General features: G+C 46.1%; 1 protein-coding gene across 1 annotated transcript in view; it reads left to right on the forward strand.

Moving 5' to 3' along the window:
- Nucleotides 1–4,495, forward strand: part of LOC131690457 (protein bric-a-brac 1-like) — a 575,339-nt gene extending 570,844 nt beyond the window's left edge. The window contains exon 5 of the mRNA XM_058976241.1: nt 54–4,495. Coding sequence (XP_058832224.1) covers nt 54–1,019 — 966 coding nt within the window. The 3' untranslated portion in view covers nt 1,020–4,495. The remainder of the gene's footprint in view (nt 1–53) is intronic.
- The last annotated feature ends 17,650 nt before the right edge of the window (nt 4,496–22,145 follow it).

Consider the following 22,145-nt stretch of genomic DNA (forward strand, 5'->3'; position numbering starts at 1 on the left):
ACACCAAACAACCGAGACGATCGCTTGCTCAATGTTTCCCCATTTTCTTGCAGCCATTTCCGTTCCAAGATAATCCGCTAAACTATGCACCGAACGCTAACGGTCAGCTGCCGACAGCTGGTGCCGACGGGATGACTTCTGATGCTTTAACCGCTGCAACCGTGGCCGCAGTAAGGCAGCAGATGTGCAACATGGTAGCTGCCGCACAGCACCATCCGGAAGCTGCAGCCAATTTGGTGGGGTTTAACCTGCCTCCACATCACACCAATTTGAGTATCCACCCATCGGCAAATGGAGGGTCCAGTGGTAGCATTCCGGTTCCTAAGCTAGGATCTCCTGCCGTCCCAAATCAAGGACATGGTAACAACGGAGGATCCGGGGGCATTCAAATGCCTAGACTGGGTTCTCCGGCGGGATCCAGCATAGTCACGGCCAAAGATCACGATCACCATGGTTTACCAAACATCAACCACGGTGGAAACCCAGGCAACACCAGTAGCCACCCCCGTTCTGAATCATCTCGCAGCATCAATCACTCGTCCGGTGGTTCCAACGTGAACCATCATCCGTTGGCTCATCTGAACAGTGGTAGCCTCAGTATAACCCGTCTCGGCTCACCTGCTTCCGCTCACGATCTCCGCATGACAACACCACCGACGGAGGAAAGCCCGCTCGCATCCCCGATGGGGATGATACTGGAGCCGGCCGTTAACCTGGCGGTAGGTGGCCAGGGCTCCGAGCTAAACCCACTCGGAATGCCACCGTACGGTAGCAGTAAATCGTCATCCCGAGCGGGTTACTCTTCTTCGTCCTCCCCGCCCCGTCCGGAGCATCTCTTCCACGATCAGGATATTTCCGAAATGGTGGCCTCCGCGCGGGGAACGGGCATTGGAGCGATGAATGCCGGCGGTAGCGCGGCTGGTTCTACCGGCAGTTTCAGCAGAGAGTCCCCTCGGCCGGCCCCCGCCGCCGCCACCAGCATCAAGATGGAACCGATGGCCGAGTGCCGCGGAGAGTAAACTTCGGTTGGGTCGCACTTACGTCGATAGGTTTAGTTTAGTTTCAATTTAAGCACCATAAAAGTGGTCGCGAAGGGGAATTGTTTTTTTTTGTTTGTTTATTTATAAAACGATTTATCGTTTCGTTTTTTTGTGGGCGTTTAGTTTAATTTGTATATTTTAATTCTTACATTTTTGTAGTACTATCCACCTTTTCCTATTTTAGTTTACGAGCTGATTTCACACATGTTATTTTTGCAATATGTGATATAATTAACTTAAAAGGGTACATTTTTAAGAGGAAAGCGATAGAGGTAAACTTTGAGGAAATTTTATTTATTTGTACTGATATAACCATTTGAAATCGTACTAAATTCAAACGATAGTAAGAAAAGAGATGCGAAAGAGGTAAAATTAACATGTTAAGAGATGTGCAATAATTTTTTGGAGGACAAATTGAATGGAACTATCCACAGTAGAATGTAAACAAATCGCGAAGCGATGGTAATTCATTGGAGCATGAATTTAAAAGTGTTGAAACCAGAAAGTGAATTTTGAACGTTTCAATGAAAACAATTCTCGACAAACATGATTACGGCTTAAAAACCAACTGTCAACATTCTCATTACTTTATTCCGAGTTGCCAGTTGTAAAGATGCGATGCCCCTGATGTTTGGACTCACATTTCGACGGCCTTAATACCAACAGTGCTGCTTGGCTGTCCGAGAAGATTGCGATTTTTGCATGTCTGTACTTTCGTTTCCTACAGACCTCCGATCCTGGAAAACTGTAGGCCACTTTCCCATTGATATCGCTTCTTTAACTCTCCGTAGACTCCCGAGCCAGTCAGCTCACCCATTTTAGAACCATCCGATAGAATTATATTGTACCTTGAGGCAGTATAGGACTCCCTACATCCCACATCTGACGATCCACTATGTGGACCTCATATGAGATATCGAAGTTCGGTTTAGCCTCCATTTTATCTTGAACTGTTGTCAAGACAGGGTTTAGTTTGAGTTCCTTTATTATACTCAGGTGACCAGCTTGGGCGGTCTTTTGCTTAACTAAGTTAATCGTGGTCTGGCGATGGTCGTGAAGGACCAGTAGCCAACCTCGGTTTGAGACTCCAAGTTTTCCCGAAGAATTTACTGCTCGCCCACAGTGCTGTTGTTGCTTTATTAACGGCGTATGTCAGGTGCGAGTTCCAATTCAGTTTTTTGTCTAGGATAAACACCTAGGTGTTTCGCTTCTTCTGCGTAGTTGATTGTAGTTCCACTGAGAGTTGGGGGAACCAACTTCAGTTTTTTCCTATTGGTAAATGGTACAATGACTGTTTTTGTAGTGTTCACGTTGAGTCCCTCTTTGAAACACCATGTCATGATGAAGTTTAGGGCTAGTCGAATCCGATCGCTTAGTACAGATTCATGTTTTCCCCTCACAATGTCATCTGCATATCCAACAATCTCGAAACCCATTTCAGTTAGATCGATGAGAAGATCGTCCACCACTAGTGATCAGAGCACGGGTGATAGCACACCTCGCTGGGGACAACCTCTATTGGCTGTTATAGTTGCTTTCGTGTCTCCCAACGTTGCTGTGATCTCTCGACTCTTGAGCATTGCAAGAATCCAGTCATCTATCGGTTTTTCTCGAGGGGCAAGCACTAAATCTCCAATACGACGCAGGCCCAAAAGTAATACTTAATTAGTTATTTTAAGTACCATTAAGTACCATAAAGTACATTAAATACCCCAAATATTTAAAAATTACGCATCAAATTCATTGTACTTTAATTACAAAAAAGGTTTTGAGTACAGCAACTTCGTACTTTAAATACGCAAAATATTTTAATTACCGTCAATATGTACTTTAAATACTTGAAGTACTCACACATCGACGTTAATTAAATTAAGTACCTTATTAAGTACAACAGAAGTATTTTTAAATACTTTCATTATTTACTTTAATTATATTAAAAATATGTTTGGTATTTTCAATACGACGCACTCAAACCTGCTAGTGCTGGCCCCTCGGTTTTTCCACTCCTCTTTTTGCCAGGGCCTTGTGAATTGATATGTAGAACGTATTATCAAAAGCACCCTCGATGTCAAGAAAAGCGCAAATTGCTATTTCCTTGAAATCGAGGGTTTTCTCAAGAAGTGTCACTAAGGTATGTAGGCCTGTTTCCGTAGATTTGCCCTTTTGATATGTAACCTGACGGGGTCGTTACTCCCAGCACTTATGAGACCCCCCTCTACACTTCTCAGGGAAGGCTTGCGATCGCGAACTATTGCCAAGAAAACGCTTGTTTGACCTTCAAGTAAAAACCCACTATATTTCCGGATATCGATGTCACTTTTTATTCTTCTGTTGGTTGAGCACTTTTCCCACTTTCTTAAGCTACTCCTACCTCGGGTGCCGATGGTGGCACTACACCTGCTGATGTTTCGGGGCCCCATCTGCTACTGCTGCTTCGCCGTCGTGCTTAGTGGTGTTCACAGTTTCGGTCGCAGCTCGCGGGGCGGCCACGGAATCTACGTTGGTTGTTAACGGCGTCTCGTTGCCTGCAGAAGGACCTTGGTAACCCTGCTGTGCTGGCCTGAATGTGGTAACGTATCCAGGCAGCTTTTAGGAGGCCGATAGGAATGGCGTCGGCCTTGACTCCGCGATGGCGGTCGCAACTATATTGCGCTTTTATTATGGTTGACGGGTCACGAAACTCCGGCGGTCTAGCACGCTCTGGAGGTTTCCTAGGGTAAAACCGAAGGGTTCTGTTGGAACAGTTGGGGTAGGACTTTAAATATTGCAGTGGGTACGGTCGGGTTGGTATGGGAAGTTCTAATTGGAAGGGCCATTACCTGGTTGTATTCTCCTTATTCGTTTCGAAAGAGGCGTCACTTAAATGCAATCACTGCTCAAAACTTTATCTTCCAGTTAAACTTTTCGTACTGCTTTGCTAGGCGGTTACCAGGCTAATGGCGTTTTTAGTCCTGGTCGTTCACCTCGAACCTCGACCGTTGACCCCTCAGTCGTCCACATGTCCCGCCCCATTCTGTCCTTATAGTTGTGTGGTTATCGCCACCCTCCATGGCCGCCTACTTCCTTCGATATGCGCTACCAGTGGTGGGTGGTGGAAACAGCTGCATGTGAGGGATGGCTGCGTGCTATGTGGGTGTTGGGTGGGCTGCATACCGTTAGATCTTACTTTTATTTTCTTGACACTCACTGTACACAAATAAACACAAAAATTACGAAACGCGAAAATCTCAAAAGTCTTGGACGAAACTAAACCACTTGTTACAGATATGCAAACTGGTACTTGTTTAGCAGAGCTTTCGATAAGTGCTCCGTTCGAATATAGTGGTCCAGCAGTTTTTCCATCAGTTTTAGAAGTGTTGATGTCAAACTTATAGGTCCAAAGGCCTTGGGTAGTGTCAGGTCTTTTTTACCCGTTTTTGGAATATTTTTTCCTTTTTTATTTCGACTATGTTAGTCACATTCGGCCCTATTCTGAGCGGCGTGTGACGTGAGACGACTAAACTCACCTCACTTTACGTGACTTTTTTCACCCGATTCTAAGAGTCGACTCGGGTGAGGTGAGATTCCCCATTGCAGTTAAATGGGCGTCTCACGTCACCCGAAGTGACTCTACAGAATTGGGTGAGATAAGTCACGTAGAGTAAGGTGAGATTAGTCGTCTCACGTCACACGCCGCGCAGAATAGGGCCGATAGTACTCAAGTGAGAGCTAGGATGTGAAGTAAACAGATATTGGAATATTTTTTTTATTTCGATTACTGAGGTTTTAACCTTAAGGTCATTCGCCTCTTCGGGTTAGCAAAATCTCTTATGAAATTTTTTTAACTCAAACCCAGGTGCGCTGCGTACAAGGCAATCGATTTACCAATACGCTACGCCCACCCCATAGACATTGGAATAAATATTACCCTAACTTCTCTCCAGCTTATAGGTGTGTGTCCAAGCATAAGACTGGATCTCAGGATGTTTAGTAGATCTGGAAGAATTATGTCTACCGATTGTTGTAGAAATATTGGAAGAATGTTATCTGGGCCGGGGGATTTGTAGGGTTCGAATATGTTGATAGCCCATTTAATTCTAATTAACCATTAAATTAGATGGTGTGAAAATCTGACAGGCCAGTTTTTGCCTCACAAGTCCTGTTAGGACGGAGTCCATCACAATCCTGACCTGTCGAATTCTCGTCTTTCGCAACCGACCCAGGAAAGTGGGTGTTCATTTGAACATCCAATGCTTCCTAATTGCCAATTGTGAGAAAACCATCGCCTTTTTTCACTTGCCTTAGGCCATTTGTGTGATCCTTTGATAAGGCTTTTTGGAGGCGAATTGCCTCTGGAAAGTTTCCGATGTTTGATTCCGCGCATTTATAGTTTTTTTGCCTTTATCAACTCGGTGTTGTATTTGGTAAGAGCGGTCCTGTTGTTTGACCAGTTACCAGTAATCTTCGCTTTATTGAAAAGGCGCCTAGCTTCCTTCCTAAGTGTTGCTAGATTTTTGTTCCACCAAGGAACATCACGACATACAGACCTCGTTACAAGAGGACAACTGTCATTATAGGCGGTTATCCTCTTTTGTAGGTCGTTAGCCGCATTATCCAGATCTATCGGAGATTGGATCCTACGCTCCGTTCTTTTTAATTGTTCCAGGTGTGAGCGGAATACACACCAATTTGTTTTTCCTTATTTCCCTGTGTTTTTGAATTGTGAGTTTATTAGATTCTATGGCGAACATTATGTGTCTGTGATCCGACAGACTAGGTCCGTCAGAAATGTGCCAACTCTTTATCTTTTCCGTTATTTGAGCGCTGCATACCGTAAGGTCCAGTACTTCGCTCCTAACTGCGTTCATCAATGTAGGTACAGCTCCCTTGTTACATATATTGACATCATTTGACGAAAGGTATTCTAGTAGGTACTCACCTCTCGTATTTATAGCAGTGCTACCCCATATTGTGTGATGTGCATTGGCATCACATCCAATGATAAAGGGCTTGTTTATGCTTCTGCAGTACTTTATGAAGGCACCGATTTCAGAAGGTGGTGCTGTATCTGCATCACCAGGGAAGTAGGCAGATGCTATCACAATCTCCTGCTTTCCTCTAGCCGTCGGTGCTTCCACTGTTATTGCAACGATGTCTCGTTGAATGAATTCTGTAATTGGAGAGAGTTTTATTGCTCTGTTTATCAAAACTGCAGCTCTTGGAGTTGGCTGGTCGATACAATATACTAACCTGTGAGCTGAGGAATTTAAGCCAAAGATGTTGTGCTTATTTGCCCACGGTTCCTGTAGAAGAGAGATGTCTAGGCGCTCTTTGGTGAACCTCCGGGCAAGAACGCTTGTAGCACCTTTTGCATGGTGCTGCTCATTTTTTGGGTGTTACTTTACCGTCGTTTTTTGGGGCCAATTCTTCGCCCCCTTTATTGAACCGACGGCTAGTCACAGGTTGTGTGCTGTTCAACGTTCTAGTGGCATTTTTTGACACAGTATTTGCTTCGGCGCTTGCCGTTTGCGCGCCTTCGTCTGCAGGGGGGTTTCGATCCTCTCCTTGCGTATAGTTCGTGAGCCGCATACAGTAGGGTGCTTTTGTGTTTTGCTCGTAAGACGGGCTGGTACCGATGCACTCGCTACCGTTGCTGCAGGCTTGCTATGATCAGAAGTCCGTTGTTAGGTGCTCCGTGTTGGGTCACCCACAGGAGCTTTTACAGACCATGCTTGCATAGAACTTCAACGTTCGGCGAAGGCCGGGCCCCCCTCCAGGTGGCGCATTCTAGCCTTTCCGAATACGTAGTTCAGCTGGTTGTGTTGGGATGTTATCAGTTTCACTGAAGCCTCATCTACCACCAACAGGAGCTCTACCATTTTGAGGACCGTAGCTCTCTTCAAGACCTTCCAGCGTTCTGTGCAGAAATTGTCGGTCTGATTCTACACCAGGCGGAGGATGTTCCCATCGGACCTGTCGAAAATACCCGATGTAAAGCGCTTGTTTTGGAATCTGCGACGCTTCAGCAGCTTCCAATGAAGCGCCTTCCCAGGGCTTGATTACAGCTGTGGCATCCTTCAACCACTAAGCTGTATCTTTGTCTACACAGGCGATTTCGAGATACCCTTGTTTGTAGGTACACTTCCTAAACTTGGGTCTCGTATTGCTTGAGCTCTGCTCCATGACGCTATCGATCAGCGCGCATCGAGTAGCATTCAGTTGTGCATGGCTGAGAGTATTTTCAGGGTACCCAACCGAAATGATGGCCATCGAGTACGACTTGGCCATTTCGTTGAAAGTTGGGCGCTGCTCAGTTTCCAGTGTCTGTCTAGGATCCTGATTCTTGATCTTTTTCGGTTGCGGTTCCTTCCTGCACCGACTGTTGTTCGGCGACTCCGTGTCCGTCGAACGCTGTCGCTTAGATGAGATTTTTGCCAATTCTAGCGCTTCAGTGTGTTTGTGGCCGATTCTCAGCAGCCACCCATAGAGTTTCTTCGCCGCTCCGCTTAAGTGATGAGTTCTTCCTGTTCCTCTTGTTTTGTTCTCGGAGACCTTCAACTCACCGGTTGCTCCACCGGACTGGTCTGTGTCCTCCTTGGCCACTGTCCGATCCTCGTCTCCATCTGGAGAGTTGAGAATAGACGAAATGCAGGACACAATATCCTCCAACGAACCACTATTCAGCAGCTCTCCAAGTTTGTTTTCCGCGCAATCCTTCTCCTCTTCCACCTCCATCGCCGCAATCTCCTCCAAACTCATGTTTACAGTGTTCTTAGTGTTTTCCGTTTTGTTCCCACGAATAGCTAGGGAAAGAAAGTCATCCCTGTCAGAGTCCCGCTTGACAGGGTAAGGGCAAAAATACTGTGGGGTGCGCCCTGGTACCCCACAGGCTCCATGCGCGGCTTGCTATTTGTCATCACTTCGGATCCCGGTCCTAGTTTTACGTAGGGATGGGGTTCGAAGTGTTAATGCCCCCCGGCCATTCAACCCTCGGCACGGGTCGCGTCACACCTTGGATTGGGGCATAAATTCTACGGTGCGGGTTTTGAGGCCCGCCCGTTGGCACCCTCTCATTTTCGATGCTACAACAGAAAGCTGATAGCACCCTGCCGACGCCGGTCTAACGATTACATGTACTCGATAGACTCACGTGGAGGCATGAGATAGGAAACTTGTGAGTACTATGTTATCTCACCATTTGACGGCACAGCTGTTATTAGTCGCCTCTTACGACATAAGGAACAGAAACCCAGTGGGTCAAGTCTTCGCTTAAACACTGCGAGAGATTTTAGCCACCACCGGATACCACACGGCTGGTCATGTAGTCTTACATCTATGTAATCATTTTCAACATATACGGGAACCCGTGTTTTAAGTAATTCTGCAAAACTATATTTATTATCGGATATTTTTTGACCTCATTCGAAATCTAACAGATGATCAATTTCGAAAGATTTTGCTCTAGATTTTAGTTGGGTGGATCTGGCAGCTCTAAAACTTGACTGGCCGCTGGTACCGAACATGAAAATGATGGTGATTAGTTGCGATTGGCTTAATTTTAAAAGTTATGTCACTGTTTTGGAAGAATATTGAACTAAGATGTTTGTTTCTTTTGGCTAAACGAAAATAGAGCGATGCCAAATTAGTATGAAGTTTGATATTTTTGCAAGTTCTCTTCGTATAGTTTTCCTAAAACAAATTTTCGGTCAAATTATCAAATGTTTGAGTACTAAGTAGGTAGATTGTAAAGGTCAATACATAATTGATTATTCAACGAATTTTTTAATCAACTCAGTCATCAGTCATGAGGACCTCGGCGTCGGCGGTAAAACATGATGATGAGTTATGTTCTACCATAGACCATACGGTAGACATGGGTGCAACGCCCAACTCCTACTCTGCAGAAGGCAAAGAATTCTTCACATTTCCTTTCGATCATGCCCATATGAGCCTGCCTAGTTCTAGTTTTCCGTTCTAAGTTTATAACTGATTCGCTCTAGAATACCTATCCGTCTTTCAATTTCATTGCTTTCGTTTCTCTTAGTCTCAAATTTGCCGAAAATAGCCAACAAAATCGATATAGTAGAACCTTGCGACAATTAAAACATAGTAACAGCAGAATTTTTTTTTCGATAACCGATTCTTTTTTTCATGAACACCCAAATCACCAAAAATGTACAAGTGCACCTGAGCTCAACACTTTAAATTCTTGCTGCCGAGTTTACCAAATTTAGATTGATATAAAGTTGTCGCAAAAAATGAAATGACTCCAGAAAAATAAACCCTAACGAGACAATTATTCTATTTCGAAGCTAATTAAAAAAGATAAAACATGTACAAAACAACTATTGCAACTAAAAAGTGTGAATAATACACAGAGAGGTGAAAAACATTTACTAGAAGTAAAACAAATATATTTAAATAAATTGCCTTCTTGTCATGTGGAAACACAACCTCCATAAGTGAAATTTATATAGAGAAAAGCAACGTTTTAGGCAAAAAAGCCAAATTAAAACAAAAATACAACGTTTGGCCTAGATTGTATTTTCAAACGAACAACCATTTTGAGCAGCTCCTTTAGTTTAGCAAAAATTATTGGTGAGACGCGGTATTGCGTGCCCAATTTGTACCTTGATTCGTTCCTTTGTTTATCAGTTTAAGGATACCAGTTTATGTCCCGGGCGGAAATAATAACACAAAACATCAGCTCATACCGAACGGAGGATCCGGTCGGCAACGGTGGTGGAAATGCGAACATGCGATAAAAAGGGTCAAAGGACACTTGTTTATTCTTGCAAACATGTTTCGGAATATTTAACATTTTGGCAAACAAATAACTTTTTACTTAACTGATGATTTTCGGCGAGATACAAAAAATGAAACCAAAACCTTTTAGAGTAGCAAAAAATTTTGTAAAACGTTTCGGCCAATGTGTTCAAAAAAATGAAGCAAAATTTAAGAAATACAAAAAAAGAGTAAAAGAAAATATATTTAAATTAATTAAAAACAAAAATTTAGAGAAAAAGTGCCTTCCACCCCTTTTTATGAGAAGAAATTTAATATATAAATTACTTTTAAACTAACGAGAAAACCCGATAGTGAAACAAAAAGAACACAAATCAAGGAGACAAGCATAAACTGTTTTAATCTGTAAAAGAAATTTTAAATTTAAACGTAAAACAAAATTGAAACGTTTCGGAAAATGTTACTGTCCTTCTGTTGAAGGAGTGAGCCATCGAATGTGTGGCTTTCTCGGTTAAACTTTTGTTGAAAAAAATCGTTGCCAATGTGAGAGGTTGTGTCATCTCATTGTTTCTTTCTAAGTGTGCACTGTGTAATCCAATGACAGGAGAAAAAAAATCGCTAAATTTGACAAACAAAAAAAAGCTTACCCACAAAATGCTACCAAGTCAGATCAGAAATCGCACTAAAAACACTTTAACAAAAAACAAACAGAATAACGAAAAATAAACCGGATCTATAGAAATAGAACACGAACATAGGCCTGATTCTTTTTCACCAGCATTGAGCAAATATCAGCAAAATAGAATATTGATGTATTATGATAAACCAACAACCAACAACAAAACTGACAAAGGAAGTTCTCCACCGGAAGATAACATAACACGGAAATCGAAGCAGCCGAAATTCATGAAATTTCGAAAATCTGAAAAACATTATTTAAAATTAATAATTGGACGCGAATTAACTAACTACGTGACAGAAAAACGACGATTGTGTAAGATAACCTTTCCAGAAGAAAAGCATATTACTTAAATAAATATTTGAATTATTTATTTTCAACCAAAACCATATATTTTTGTTCAAAACAAGGGGGATCCAATCAGGTTACTTTGATTTAAACATCTTCGATTGTGACAAAGATTGATCTCAACACGAGCGTCTGATTTATCAAGCAACGTAGCAGGCTAATCTGTGAAAAAGAAATCGCTTCCAACAGGACTCCCCCTCCTCGGCTCCAGATAACATTCAACACCCATCGTTGTCGTAGAGAACTTACAAAGTAGAGCACGAATCGCGTTTCAAGAAAAATTCTACTAGTTAAACTCTTATGTGTATGTGTACAATGAACTGAAGAAACCAACAGAAAATAGATCCTGATCGCAGTTTTATTTGCGGTTGCAAAGCACGATATGTAACATTCAACCCGAGAATTCCAACAAGGATTCACATTCACAATCAAAGAATCTTTCTGTCGATTGCCATTATCCCCCTTTTGGTTTTAGAGTTGCTTACATTAAGATGGCATTCCAACTTTGTCCATTCATCGAAACGGTGGATGATACATGAAAAACTTCCTATTGATTTTGTTAGCGACTGTACGATAAACATCTGGGTTTAGAAACCATATGCAAATCAAACAATTTAAACATACACGCACCTGCTAGAAAGCAAACTGTTATGCCTAGGTTATAATTTTCTCTCCTATGTATAGACGCTACCAAGCGAGATGCAATAGATTTTTGTTAAACGTAATCAATCTGTACATTTTTAATTGAATATTTACACACTGTAATTTATTAAACTAATATTACCAGTACATTAAGTAAGCTAAATAGATCAAACTCTATAGCAAGAATGTGAGAACAACATAAACAATAGGAAAAAAACGGTAAATCAACTAGTAAACCAACCAACGTCACAACTCAACAACTGTTTTTAATTAATTTATTACCCTTCCGATACATGCTTTCAAAAGATCACGGGTTTTCTTCCAGCTCGTCGCAGATAAAACCTAGTTCATTATTAGATCAATGTAACTTCACCACAGAACAGTTTGGTTTTTACATCTGATGAAAAGTTCAGCAAATAAGAAGAACGCATACACGCAATTTAAGATTATAAAGATGAGAAACCAGCAGGTAGCAAAAAAGAAGTAACATTAAACTAAAGATAACATGAGATAAGATAAAAATGGATACAAATCGTGGTAAAAAATCAATTTATCAATAATCATTAGTTGGCTATTTGTCACAGTGTACCAATTTATTCGATATGAAATATAGTTTAAAATAATGCATTCTCAGGATTTAAGATGAAAACTGTAGTATATCACACGTTCCTTATGAGGGCAGGTTATTTTCAGCATCATTTCTATTCTATTCTATTCTAACCCTTTCACAACCCGTACTGAAAAGTGTCCTGAAAAACACTACAGTTATTCTGTAGTGAAGCATATTCTCATATATCGCAAATATTAAAACGGTCAGGCCCACTGTGAAGAGTTGGGTTTGAAGATGTTTCAAAATTAGACCGCAATTAAATTATTAATTTAATTAATCTAATTTAATAAATAATTTAATAAACGAATCTTTAAGGAGGAAGAAACGAGGACAACCGTACCGACCGTTTCAGTTTATAGGGGATATAATAAATCGTTGGGAGTGACTTGGCTAAGAAGGTTAATGTCACTCCTTTGGTCCTTTGGCATGGGACAGAGGTATTTACACCGCTAGCGAATGACGGATCTCAATAGTAGCATGTCTGTAATAATATACGTACACGGAACTATTGAGAACCAGAGCTACAGGTCCAAAGCCCTGGTAAAGGAGGATGGTTGTGATGATCTGGGCCGAGGTCACCACGTAAAGCAAGGTAGGTCATAACCCCAATTCCAAGGCGTGAAGCGACCCGTGCCGAGGGATGAGTGATCGAGGGGGTGAAAAAGATGCTCGATCGTTAACGGAGCCTGTGGGGTACCTGGGCAACCCCCACAGTAAGCGTCCCTTACCACGTTACTGCGGAGCTCTGGCGTGGCGGACCTTTCTTTCTCGCGCAACTCGTGGGTATCAAAATGGAAGTGAATAAAAATAAAAACAACAAACAAACGGAGGTGCCGAACCCCTTTGCTAGAGGTGGTTTGGCGAGGTCTCCCCCCCGTGGGGAGAGTAGTGGAGCGACGAGTGCTGTATCCGATAGCACCAGTGACCCCCCAGCAGTGGTAGAAAATAGCCCTACCAACGCGCTGGACGGGCCACTATCCGCGATGCGCAAAGTGGTGGAGCAGCTCGATGCAATAATCGAGTTCACTAGCGCGAAACAAAATATTAGCAAGGATCTGAAACAGAGCCTGCTAATGCTCCGGAAGGCTGTTCATGTCGCAAGAAAGGAACAATAGGCTTACGCCAAGAGGGTGGAATGTCGGGAGAAGTCCGACAGAGGAACCCAGACAGTGGTCTCCAAGAGGGAGGGTAGAGAGAAGGTCGATACAGGCAATCAGACAGTGGCCTTCACCTTCTATGAAGCAGCCATGTCGCTCGGAGTGGCGGCCGAGTTCCCCTCGAAGGGAAAAGGCAAGGGCAATCGTAAGACGGCGCCGAACGCGAAGCGCCCTAGGAAGTCGCCAGGCGAGGGTGAAAAAACCGACATCACACGGCGTGCAACCGTTAAGGCCAGACGCCGTTTGGTCGAGGTAAGCGAGGGCGAGAGTGACCTCGCTGGGCAGAGCGATGGTACCAGCAAACCGGCGCGACCGGGGCAGGGGGGCGTAAACCTCTGGACGCTGGTCACCAAGAAGATGCCGGCACCGACACCGGAGCTACCGCGGCCCGCGAAGAAGGCCAAGGACAGAGGTGAGGCCTTGTGGTTAAAAACCGACCGCTCCAAACGTCCTAAAGTCGATGAAGGCGACCGAAAGCCTCTCGGCCCTTGGGCAAGATGTGCGTAGCGTGAGACGCACCAACACAGGAGAAATGCTTCTGGTACTGAAGCGAGGCGCACAATCTAGTACGGTGTACAAGGCCTTGGCCCAAGAGGTCCTTGGTGAAGGCGCCCATGGCAGGTCGCTAGGGGCGGAAATGACTCTCCACAACCGCAGAAGATGTCGTCGCAGCCGTTAAGGAGCAATGCGACGTGACAATCGAGCGGGCCTCTGTGCGTTTTAGAGAGGGACCCTCCAGCACCCAAGTAGCCTACCTCAGGCTACTGAAGGCGAATGCCAAAAAGGTAACCGAGAAAGGTAAGCTGAAGATCGGCTGGTCGGTATGCCCAATTAGCATACCCCAGCCGCCTTCAGTGGATAAGTGCTATCGGTGACTTGAGTCCGGCCACAAAGCCTACGAGTGCAAGGGCATAAACAGGAGCAAACTATGTCGTCGCTGCGGCAAGGAGGGGCATAAGGAGCGGGGTTGCACTAAGGCGCACAAGTGCCTTATCTGCACCGCTAAGAAGCAAGCCCATAAACATGCTATGGGCGGACCTTCGTGTCCCTTCGGTGAGGTAAATAAGAAGAAGCCGTGAACGTTACACAGCTAAATCTTAACCATTGTGCAGCAGCCCAACAGCTGCTGTGGCAGTCGGTCTCGGAGTCGAGGACAGATGTCGCCCTCCTATCAGACCCGTACAACATCCCTGCCGGCAACGGCAATTGGGTGTCGGACGGGTCTGGAATGGTGGCAATCTGTACAACGGGACGGTTCCCGGTTCAAGAGGTAATACACTCCTCCAACGAGGATATTGCGATTGCCAAGTTCAATGGTGTGTTCTATTGCAGCTGCTACGCTCCACCAAGGTGGCCAATAGAACAGTTCAACCAGATGACCAATAGGCTCTCGCCAGACCTAGTGGACCGGAAACCGGTAGTCATAGCGGGAGACTTTAACGCTTGGGCAGTGGAGTGGGGCAGCCGCTGTACAAATAGCAGGGGTCAAGCGCTAATGGAGGCGCTTGCGAAACTCGATACTGTGCTAGCTAATAATGGCTCCGCTAGTACATTCCGTAGAAACGGGGTGGAGGCGTGGATTGACGTAACATTTGCCAGCCCGAGTCTGGCTCCTGGCATGGAATGGAGGGTAGACGAAGGCTACACCCATAGCGATCATTTAGCAATCCGCTTTAGGATCAACTATGGTCTGCAGCATCCGAGGGCGGGAGATCCCTGTCAGGTACGCGGGTGGAAGTCCAATCACTTCGACAGCGAAGCTTTCACCGCGGCCCTGGGACTGGAGGCCAACATCGACAGTCTAAGCGGGGATGCGCTGGTAGCTGTTCTATCACGCGCGTGCGACGCCACTATGCCGAGAAAAACACTGCCAAGAAACGGCAGATGCCCGGTATACTGGTGGAGTGCCGAGATTGCAGCTCTACGGTCAGCCTGCCTCAGAGCTGGACGTAGGATGCAAAGAGTTCGCACCGAGTATGCAAGAGAGAACCGCCGTGAAGTGTTTCGAGCTGCGAAATTGGCCCTTAACAAGGCTATTAAAAGCAGCAAGAGAGCGTGTTTCGACAACCTGTGTGAGAGTGCCAACGCGAATCCGTCGGGCGACGCCTACAGAAATGTGATGGCCAAGACCAAAGGGGGCTCTTCACCCCCAGAACGGTCTCCGGACCGGTTGGCGATGATTATCGAAGTACTCTTCCCGTCTCGAGCCACAAGCCCCTGGCCACCTGCACTGCGACACGGTGGCTCCGGTGACGAATGAAGAACTACTCGCAGTGGCTAAATCCCTAGCAATGAACAAAGCTCCAGGGCCGGATGGAGTTCCAAACAACGCTCTCAAGGCAGCGATCATAGCGAACCCGAACATGTTCAGGCTAGCTATGCAGAGATGCCTTGACGAGTGCCGTTTCCCCGATAGATGGAAAAGGCAGAAACTGGTGCTGTTGCCGAAGCCCGGGAAGCCGCCAGGCGACCCATCGGCGTACAGACCAATCTGTCTGATAGACACGACTGGCAAACTGCTTGAGAGGATCATCCTCAACAGGCTCACCCCGTACGCGGAAGGTACGGACGGTCTGTCAAGCAACCAGTTTGGCTTTCGGAAGGGTAAGTCCACAGTGGACGCTCTCAACTCAGTGATAATTACTGCCGAGATAGCGATCCAACGAAAAAGGCGAGGTATTCGATACTGTGCGTTAGTGACACTTGCAGTGAAGAACGCATTCAACAGCGCAAGCTGGGATGCCATCGCGCTCTCGTTACACCGGCTTAGCCTACCGGTGGGTCTGTACCGGATCCTGGAAAGTTACTTCCAGAACCGCGTACTGCTATACGAGACCTATGCTGGTCAGAAAAGGGTTCCGATTACCGCCGGAGTCCCGCAGGGCTCGATCCTAGGCCCGGTGCTATGGAACCTCATGTATGACGGGGTTCTGAGACTGAAGTTCTCTCCTGGGGTCAAGATCGTCGGCTTTGCGACGTAAACTTGAAGGTCTACGGGGAGTCAATCCCTGAGGTAGAACTAACCGCAGAACACGCGATCAGCACGGTGGAGGAATGGATGAGCGCGAGAGGCCTGGAGCTCGCTCATCATAAGACGGAGGTAGTTATCGTCAACAACCGCAAGTCGGCACAACATGCAGTTATCCATGTGGGAGAAGTCGCGATCACTTCACAGCGAAGTCTGAAGTCTCTCGGAGTCATTATAGACGATAAGCTGACCTTCGGCAGTCATGTTGACTATACATGCAAGAGAGCGTCGTGGCTCTATCGAGGATGATGTCCAACAGTTCTAAGGTGTGCGCCAGTAGACGTAGGCTACTGGCAGGCGTTGCCGTTTCTATCCTCAGGTACGACGGCCCTTCCTGGTTAAGAGCACTGAGGGTAACCAGTTTCCTACAGAAACTGGAGAGCACCTACCGCGTGATGTGCCTCAGAGTGATATCCGCACGGTATCACACGATGCATCCTGCGTGATAGCGAGCATGATGCCAGTCGGGCTGGTCATCCGGGAACATGAGGAGTTTTTCGAACTACGTGGGAATAGAGGAGCCCGCGAGCGCACCAGGGTGACCTCGGTCGCCAGATGGCAGCGTGAGTGGGATAACTCCTCGAAAGGTAGGTGGACCCACCGGCTGATACCTAGCATATCGAGCTGGGTGGGTAAGTTCACTTCCACCTGACACAATTCCTGTCAGGCCATGGCTGTTTCCGACAGTACCTCCACAGGTTCGGGCACGCGGAGGTCCCAGTCTGCCCGGACTGCCCAGGTGTAGACGAAACTGCCGAACACATACTGTTCGTATGTCATCGGTTCGACGTCGAAAGAAGAGCAATGCTTGACGTCTGTGGCTGGGACACAGCCACCCCGAAGCGAGACAGAGGAGTGAGTGTATAGGCGTATAATTGGACTGCCTCATGCCAAGACGGGAGGGTCGTAGCGTAGTATGTTGGGATTAGCTATCGATGCCTCATGGCGTGGCAGAGGAGTGAAAGGGTGAGCATCCAAGTCAGTCTCACACGGCATGTTAAGGGTGAGCACAAAAGTCAGCCTCACATGGTATGGTAGAGGCTAGCACAAAAGTCAGCCTAGCAAGGAATGAAAAAGGTGAGCACACAAGCCAGCCTCGCATGGTATGTCAGAAGTGGGGCCTAAGAAAAATGTCCCACATGGGATGCCAGGGGGAGTGACAAAGGTACAATAGAGTGGCACGATTGAGAGTGAATCAGGTGATAGGGTGAGCCCCCAAGTCAGCCTCACATGGTATGGGTGGGGCGAGCACAAAAGTAAGCCTAGCAAGGAATGAGTAAGGTGAGCACACAAGTCAGCCTCGCAAGGAACGAAAAAGGTGAGCACAAAACTCAGCCTCATGTGGGAGTGTTTGAGAGTGAATCAAGGTGCGATAGAGAGAGCACCCAAGTAAGCCTCATACAGGACGTATGAACGCGTGAGTGAGAGTGAATGAGTACACTATGTACAGCCATCCCCCCAGAAGTAATACCGAGAGGTAGTTCCTGGGAGGAACGATGGCGGAGCCCAATGGAGTTTAGTCGGTATTAATGGCAGCGTCACTATTCGAGCCCGACACGCCCCCAGTGCACCCCGTGCGGTAGCTTGGACCCTACCAATAGCACGTGTACTGGGCTAGGACGTAAAGGTCTTCTCCATTGTAAAAAAAGAAGAGGTATTTACACCTTGCCCTGGCTAATACGACTAGGATTAAGCGCCTTTAATCGCTAACTACTGGAAAACAATAGCTTGCAGTACCTGAGGAACCTGAAAGTATGGTCGAAAACTGTTTCTGCTTAAAAATGTTCACAAACAATCTGAGTAGGAAAAAATGTACAATAACCAACAACTCAGGGAACAGGATTGGGTAGTCAGCCGACCCGCTAATACAACTAATCTTGCATGGAACCTGATTACACCCCGGCATTACCTTACGGCATTACTTCGGGAAGAGATTTTTTTATGTGCACAGCACACACTCTTATCCAACCAGTTCTTTCGGTAGGGTTACAGCACCCATCCTCTACATACTGACAGTTTTCAACCATCCACACAACGTGGCAATTTCTGCATGGTAGTAGGAAAGCCGGGCCCCATGATGGTGGAGGAACGCTATGTGGGAAGCTGAGCTGCAGGCAACCGGGCGGGTCATAGGTGGTAGATAATGTTTAGTCGCGCAACTAGTTATGCTGCGCGACTCGAACCAGCAGCGGGGGTTGACTGCGGGTGTGGTAGGACGAGGTAGTGGGCCCTACATGTTCTAGGCCTAAATACCACATGCCCTAAAGCAGCTCTGACAAGGCGAGCCAGCGCCGCCTTTAAATAAGCGCTTAGCCCAAATCTCTCTCCTCCCGTGATCCTTCAGCGTTACTGCAAGGTTGGCGCAGGCCTAGCTAGCCGCCCATAAAAATAGCATGCTCAGGAAGTTCAACAATTTCGGATGGATAAAATTGGCACTGACGTACGCAACGGAAACGAACAAGAGACTGGAAACTTGGGACATGGAACTGCAGGTCGCTTAACTTTATCGGGAGCACTTGCATACTTGCCGATATAGTGAAAGACCGCAAGTTCGACATTGTGGCGCTGCTGGAGGTGTGTTGGAAGGGGTCTACGGTGCGGGTCTTTCGCGGGAACCACACCATCTACACCATACACACGAGCTGGGAACAGCTTTTATGGTGGTAGGGGAGATGCAAAAGCGTGTGATCGGATGGTGGCCGGTCAGCGACAAACTGTGCAGGTTGAGGATCAAAGGCGGTAATTAACGTACATAGTCCCCACCTCGGAAGTAGCGATGACGACAAGGACGAATTCTACGCGCAGCTGGAGCGTGAATACGATCGCTGCCCAAGACATGATGTCAAGATCGTCATCGGCGACCTTAATGCTCAGGTTGGTCAGGAGGTGGAAAACAGACCGGTAATTGGAAGGTTCAGCGCCCACCAGCAGACGAACGAGAACGGCCTAAGACTAATCGATTTCGCCACCTCCAAGAACATGGCCATAAGGAGCACCTTCTTCCAGCACCGCCTCCTGCACCGATACAGCTGGAGACCACCGCAACAAACAGAGACGCAAATTTATCATGTTTCGATGGATGGACGGCACTTCTCGGACATTATCGATGTAAGGACCTATCGGAGCGCTAACATCGGCTCGGACCCTAGGGGCAGATCACTCTAGGAATGCATAACAAATTTGCATCAAATTAGAAAAAATGCATTTAATTTCCATTTTTCATCAACTTTGCACTCCCTCGCACAAAAGTTTGTTTAACAATCGTCCTACGCTGATCCATTTTGTTGACGTTGTATTGAATATAGGGCTAGTTTTTTGTAGGGTTTTGACGTCTTACACGCAACGCAAAATACATTGCACGCAACGCAAAAAACATTTTGAATTTCTATTTTGATGGAAAGAAATGCATTTAATTTCGCTGATTTTTCAAAATGCATCACAAGTGATCTGTCCCTAGCTCGGACCACTATCTGGTGATGGTTAAACTGCGTCCAAAACTATCCGTAGTGAACAGTGTAAGATACCGGCGCCCGCCGCGCTATAACCTGGACCGACTGAGGGAAACCAACGTCGCGACAATGTACGGGCAGCATCTTGAAGCAGCGCTGACACCGGAGGAGGAGCTCATCGATGCTCCCCTTGAGGACTGTTGGCACCAGAACTAAAGCAGCCATAAGCAGCACTGCATAGAGCGTCCTTGGATACGTACAGAGGAGTCGACGGAACGATTGGTTCGATGGCGAGTGCCAAGGACGAGAAGAATGCAGCACGCGCAGCAATGTTGCTTCAAGCCACTCGTCAGAACGTGGAGTCATATCGACGGAAGCGAAAACAGCAGACTCATCTATTTCAGTACAAAAAGCGCCGCCTGGAAGAGTATGAGAGAGAGAGAGAGAAGATGGAGCTGCTTTATCACTCTCAGGAAACGCGGGCGTTCTTCAAGAAGCTGAATGACTCTCGCAACGGTTTTGTGCCGCGGGCCGAAATGTGTAGAGACAAGGATGGTGGCATCTTGACGGACGAACGTGAGGTGGTCGAAAGGTGGAGGCAGTACTACAATGAACATCTGAATGGTGCGCAGGCCGACAATCGGGCGTTCGAGGAGGACGATTATGTCAGTGTCGCAGCTGACGGGGATGTACCGGCGCCCACTATGAATGAGGTTAACGAGGCTATTCAACAGCTCCAGAACAACAAGGCAGCTGGTAAGGATGGTTTAGGAGCGGAACTCTTCAAAGTGGGTACGGAGAAACTGCCAGAATGCATGCACCGAATAATCGAAAGAATCTGGGACAGGGAACAGCTACCGGAGGAGTGGAAGGAAGGAGTCATCACCCCGATATATAAGAAAGGCGACAAATTGGACTGTGAAAACTACAGAGCGATCACAGTGACAAATGCCGCTTACAAAGCGCTATCTCAGGTTCTGTTCCGGCGTCTGTCATGTAACCACCGGTTACGACAGTTGTTAGTTGGCTTTGCCAAATTGATAAGTGTCGCTAGGTTTGCTCATTCCCTTTCCCAATCCCTAACTCCTACTCTGTGTAAAACATCAAAATGTGTGAGTGATGGCCTTCCAAGTCCAGGTTGTCATCTGAGACGGGTGGGTCACTCACGCAGAAGGGTTGCAGGCGCTCACCCAAGGTGTCTCATCACAACGGTGTGAGCATAACGTAGCGCAACATGCTATCCATCGCTGTCGCAGCCATTGGAAGGGCTGCCAAGGTTTTGACAATTTAAATGTCAGTTCAGATGATATTGCAAAAATTGAGGTTTTTCGGTATCATCCGAGCTGAGTTAGGCTCGGCGGTCGCCGAGATAGTTCTTTCGGTTCTCGACATTCGAGGAAGTCAGAAGTGCGCGCGGTTTTTGCTCATCATTCAATGTGATTTTTCTTGTATAGTTTAAGTGGTGAATTGTGTGAATAATGTTCTTTTTTTTGTTTTAGATATAGATAGATTAGATTAAAAGTAAAAGTAAACGGTTATAGTACGGTTAGTAAATAGTGATAGCGTATTGTCCTAGTATAAAACAAATTGTAAATTTTTGTATGTATTTTAACAGTGTCACAAAACGAAGAAAAAACGAAGAAATTGAAAAGCACGAATCACATACAAATTAAAATCAAGTTAAAAAGGTAAAATTGCTACATAAAACAGGTTAAAAGATGGTGCGGGATAGGGTTTCGAAACACCTTAGTATATGCTAATTTGCGCTGTGCAGGTCCACAGCGGGCCTTTTTTTCTCTGGCTTCGGACTACGGGTTTCCTCGCAGGAAGCACGCCAAACAGAAATCCTCAAAGCGAACCGATTAGAGAACCGAGAGTCCTTGCTGAAGAACCCTAGATCCGACGCGCTGGGGAGATTCGCCGCCATTTTTGGCAACTCCGCCAGTGTGCTAACGCCGCCATTGTTATTGACGGTGTACAATTACGAGGTCGGCAGGTTTGTCGCCTTCAAAGTTCCGGACCGTTTTCCTGCCACCAGCGAACCCAGATCCACCAGAATTTGCCATGGCTGTAATAGTCAGCCGCACAACCACTGTAAACCTGCACCAGATAAAAAGATCCGCAAGTAGCTAAATCGTGACGTCACATAGCATTAAGTTTAGTTAGGGTATGGTAATAAATTGTATGTATAAATTAAAATTCTGTACCATCTGTATATTCTCGTATAACATTGTCCGTACAATAACACCACTACTTTGAATCGGTTTCCGGACTCGAAAGGAGTCGTCAGTCCTCGTCCTAGGATGTTTCCGCTGAAAGAGCATTCACGGTATCGCTTTTGAGCATATTAAAATATTGCTTTACCTTTTTAGTTGTTCACCTTGGTTGCCGCAGCGATTGATGGTCCGGTTTCCCCTGTTCCCGAAGTGAATGAGTTCCGTGGTGAGTACAACTAAAACCCTGAATGT

The sequence above is a fragment of the Topomyia yanbarensis genome, chromosome 3, assembly GCF_030247195.1.
Source record: "Topomyia yanbarensis strain Yona2022 chromosome 3, ASM3024719v1, whole genome shotgun sequence".
Lineage (NCBI taxonomy): Eukaryota > Metazoa > Arthropoda > Insecta > Diptera > Culicidae > Topomyia > Topomyia yanbarensis.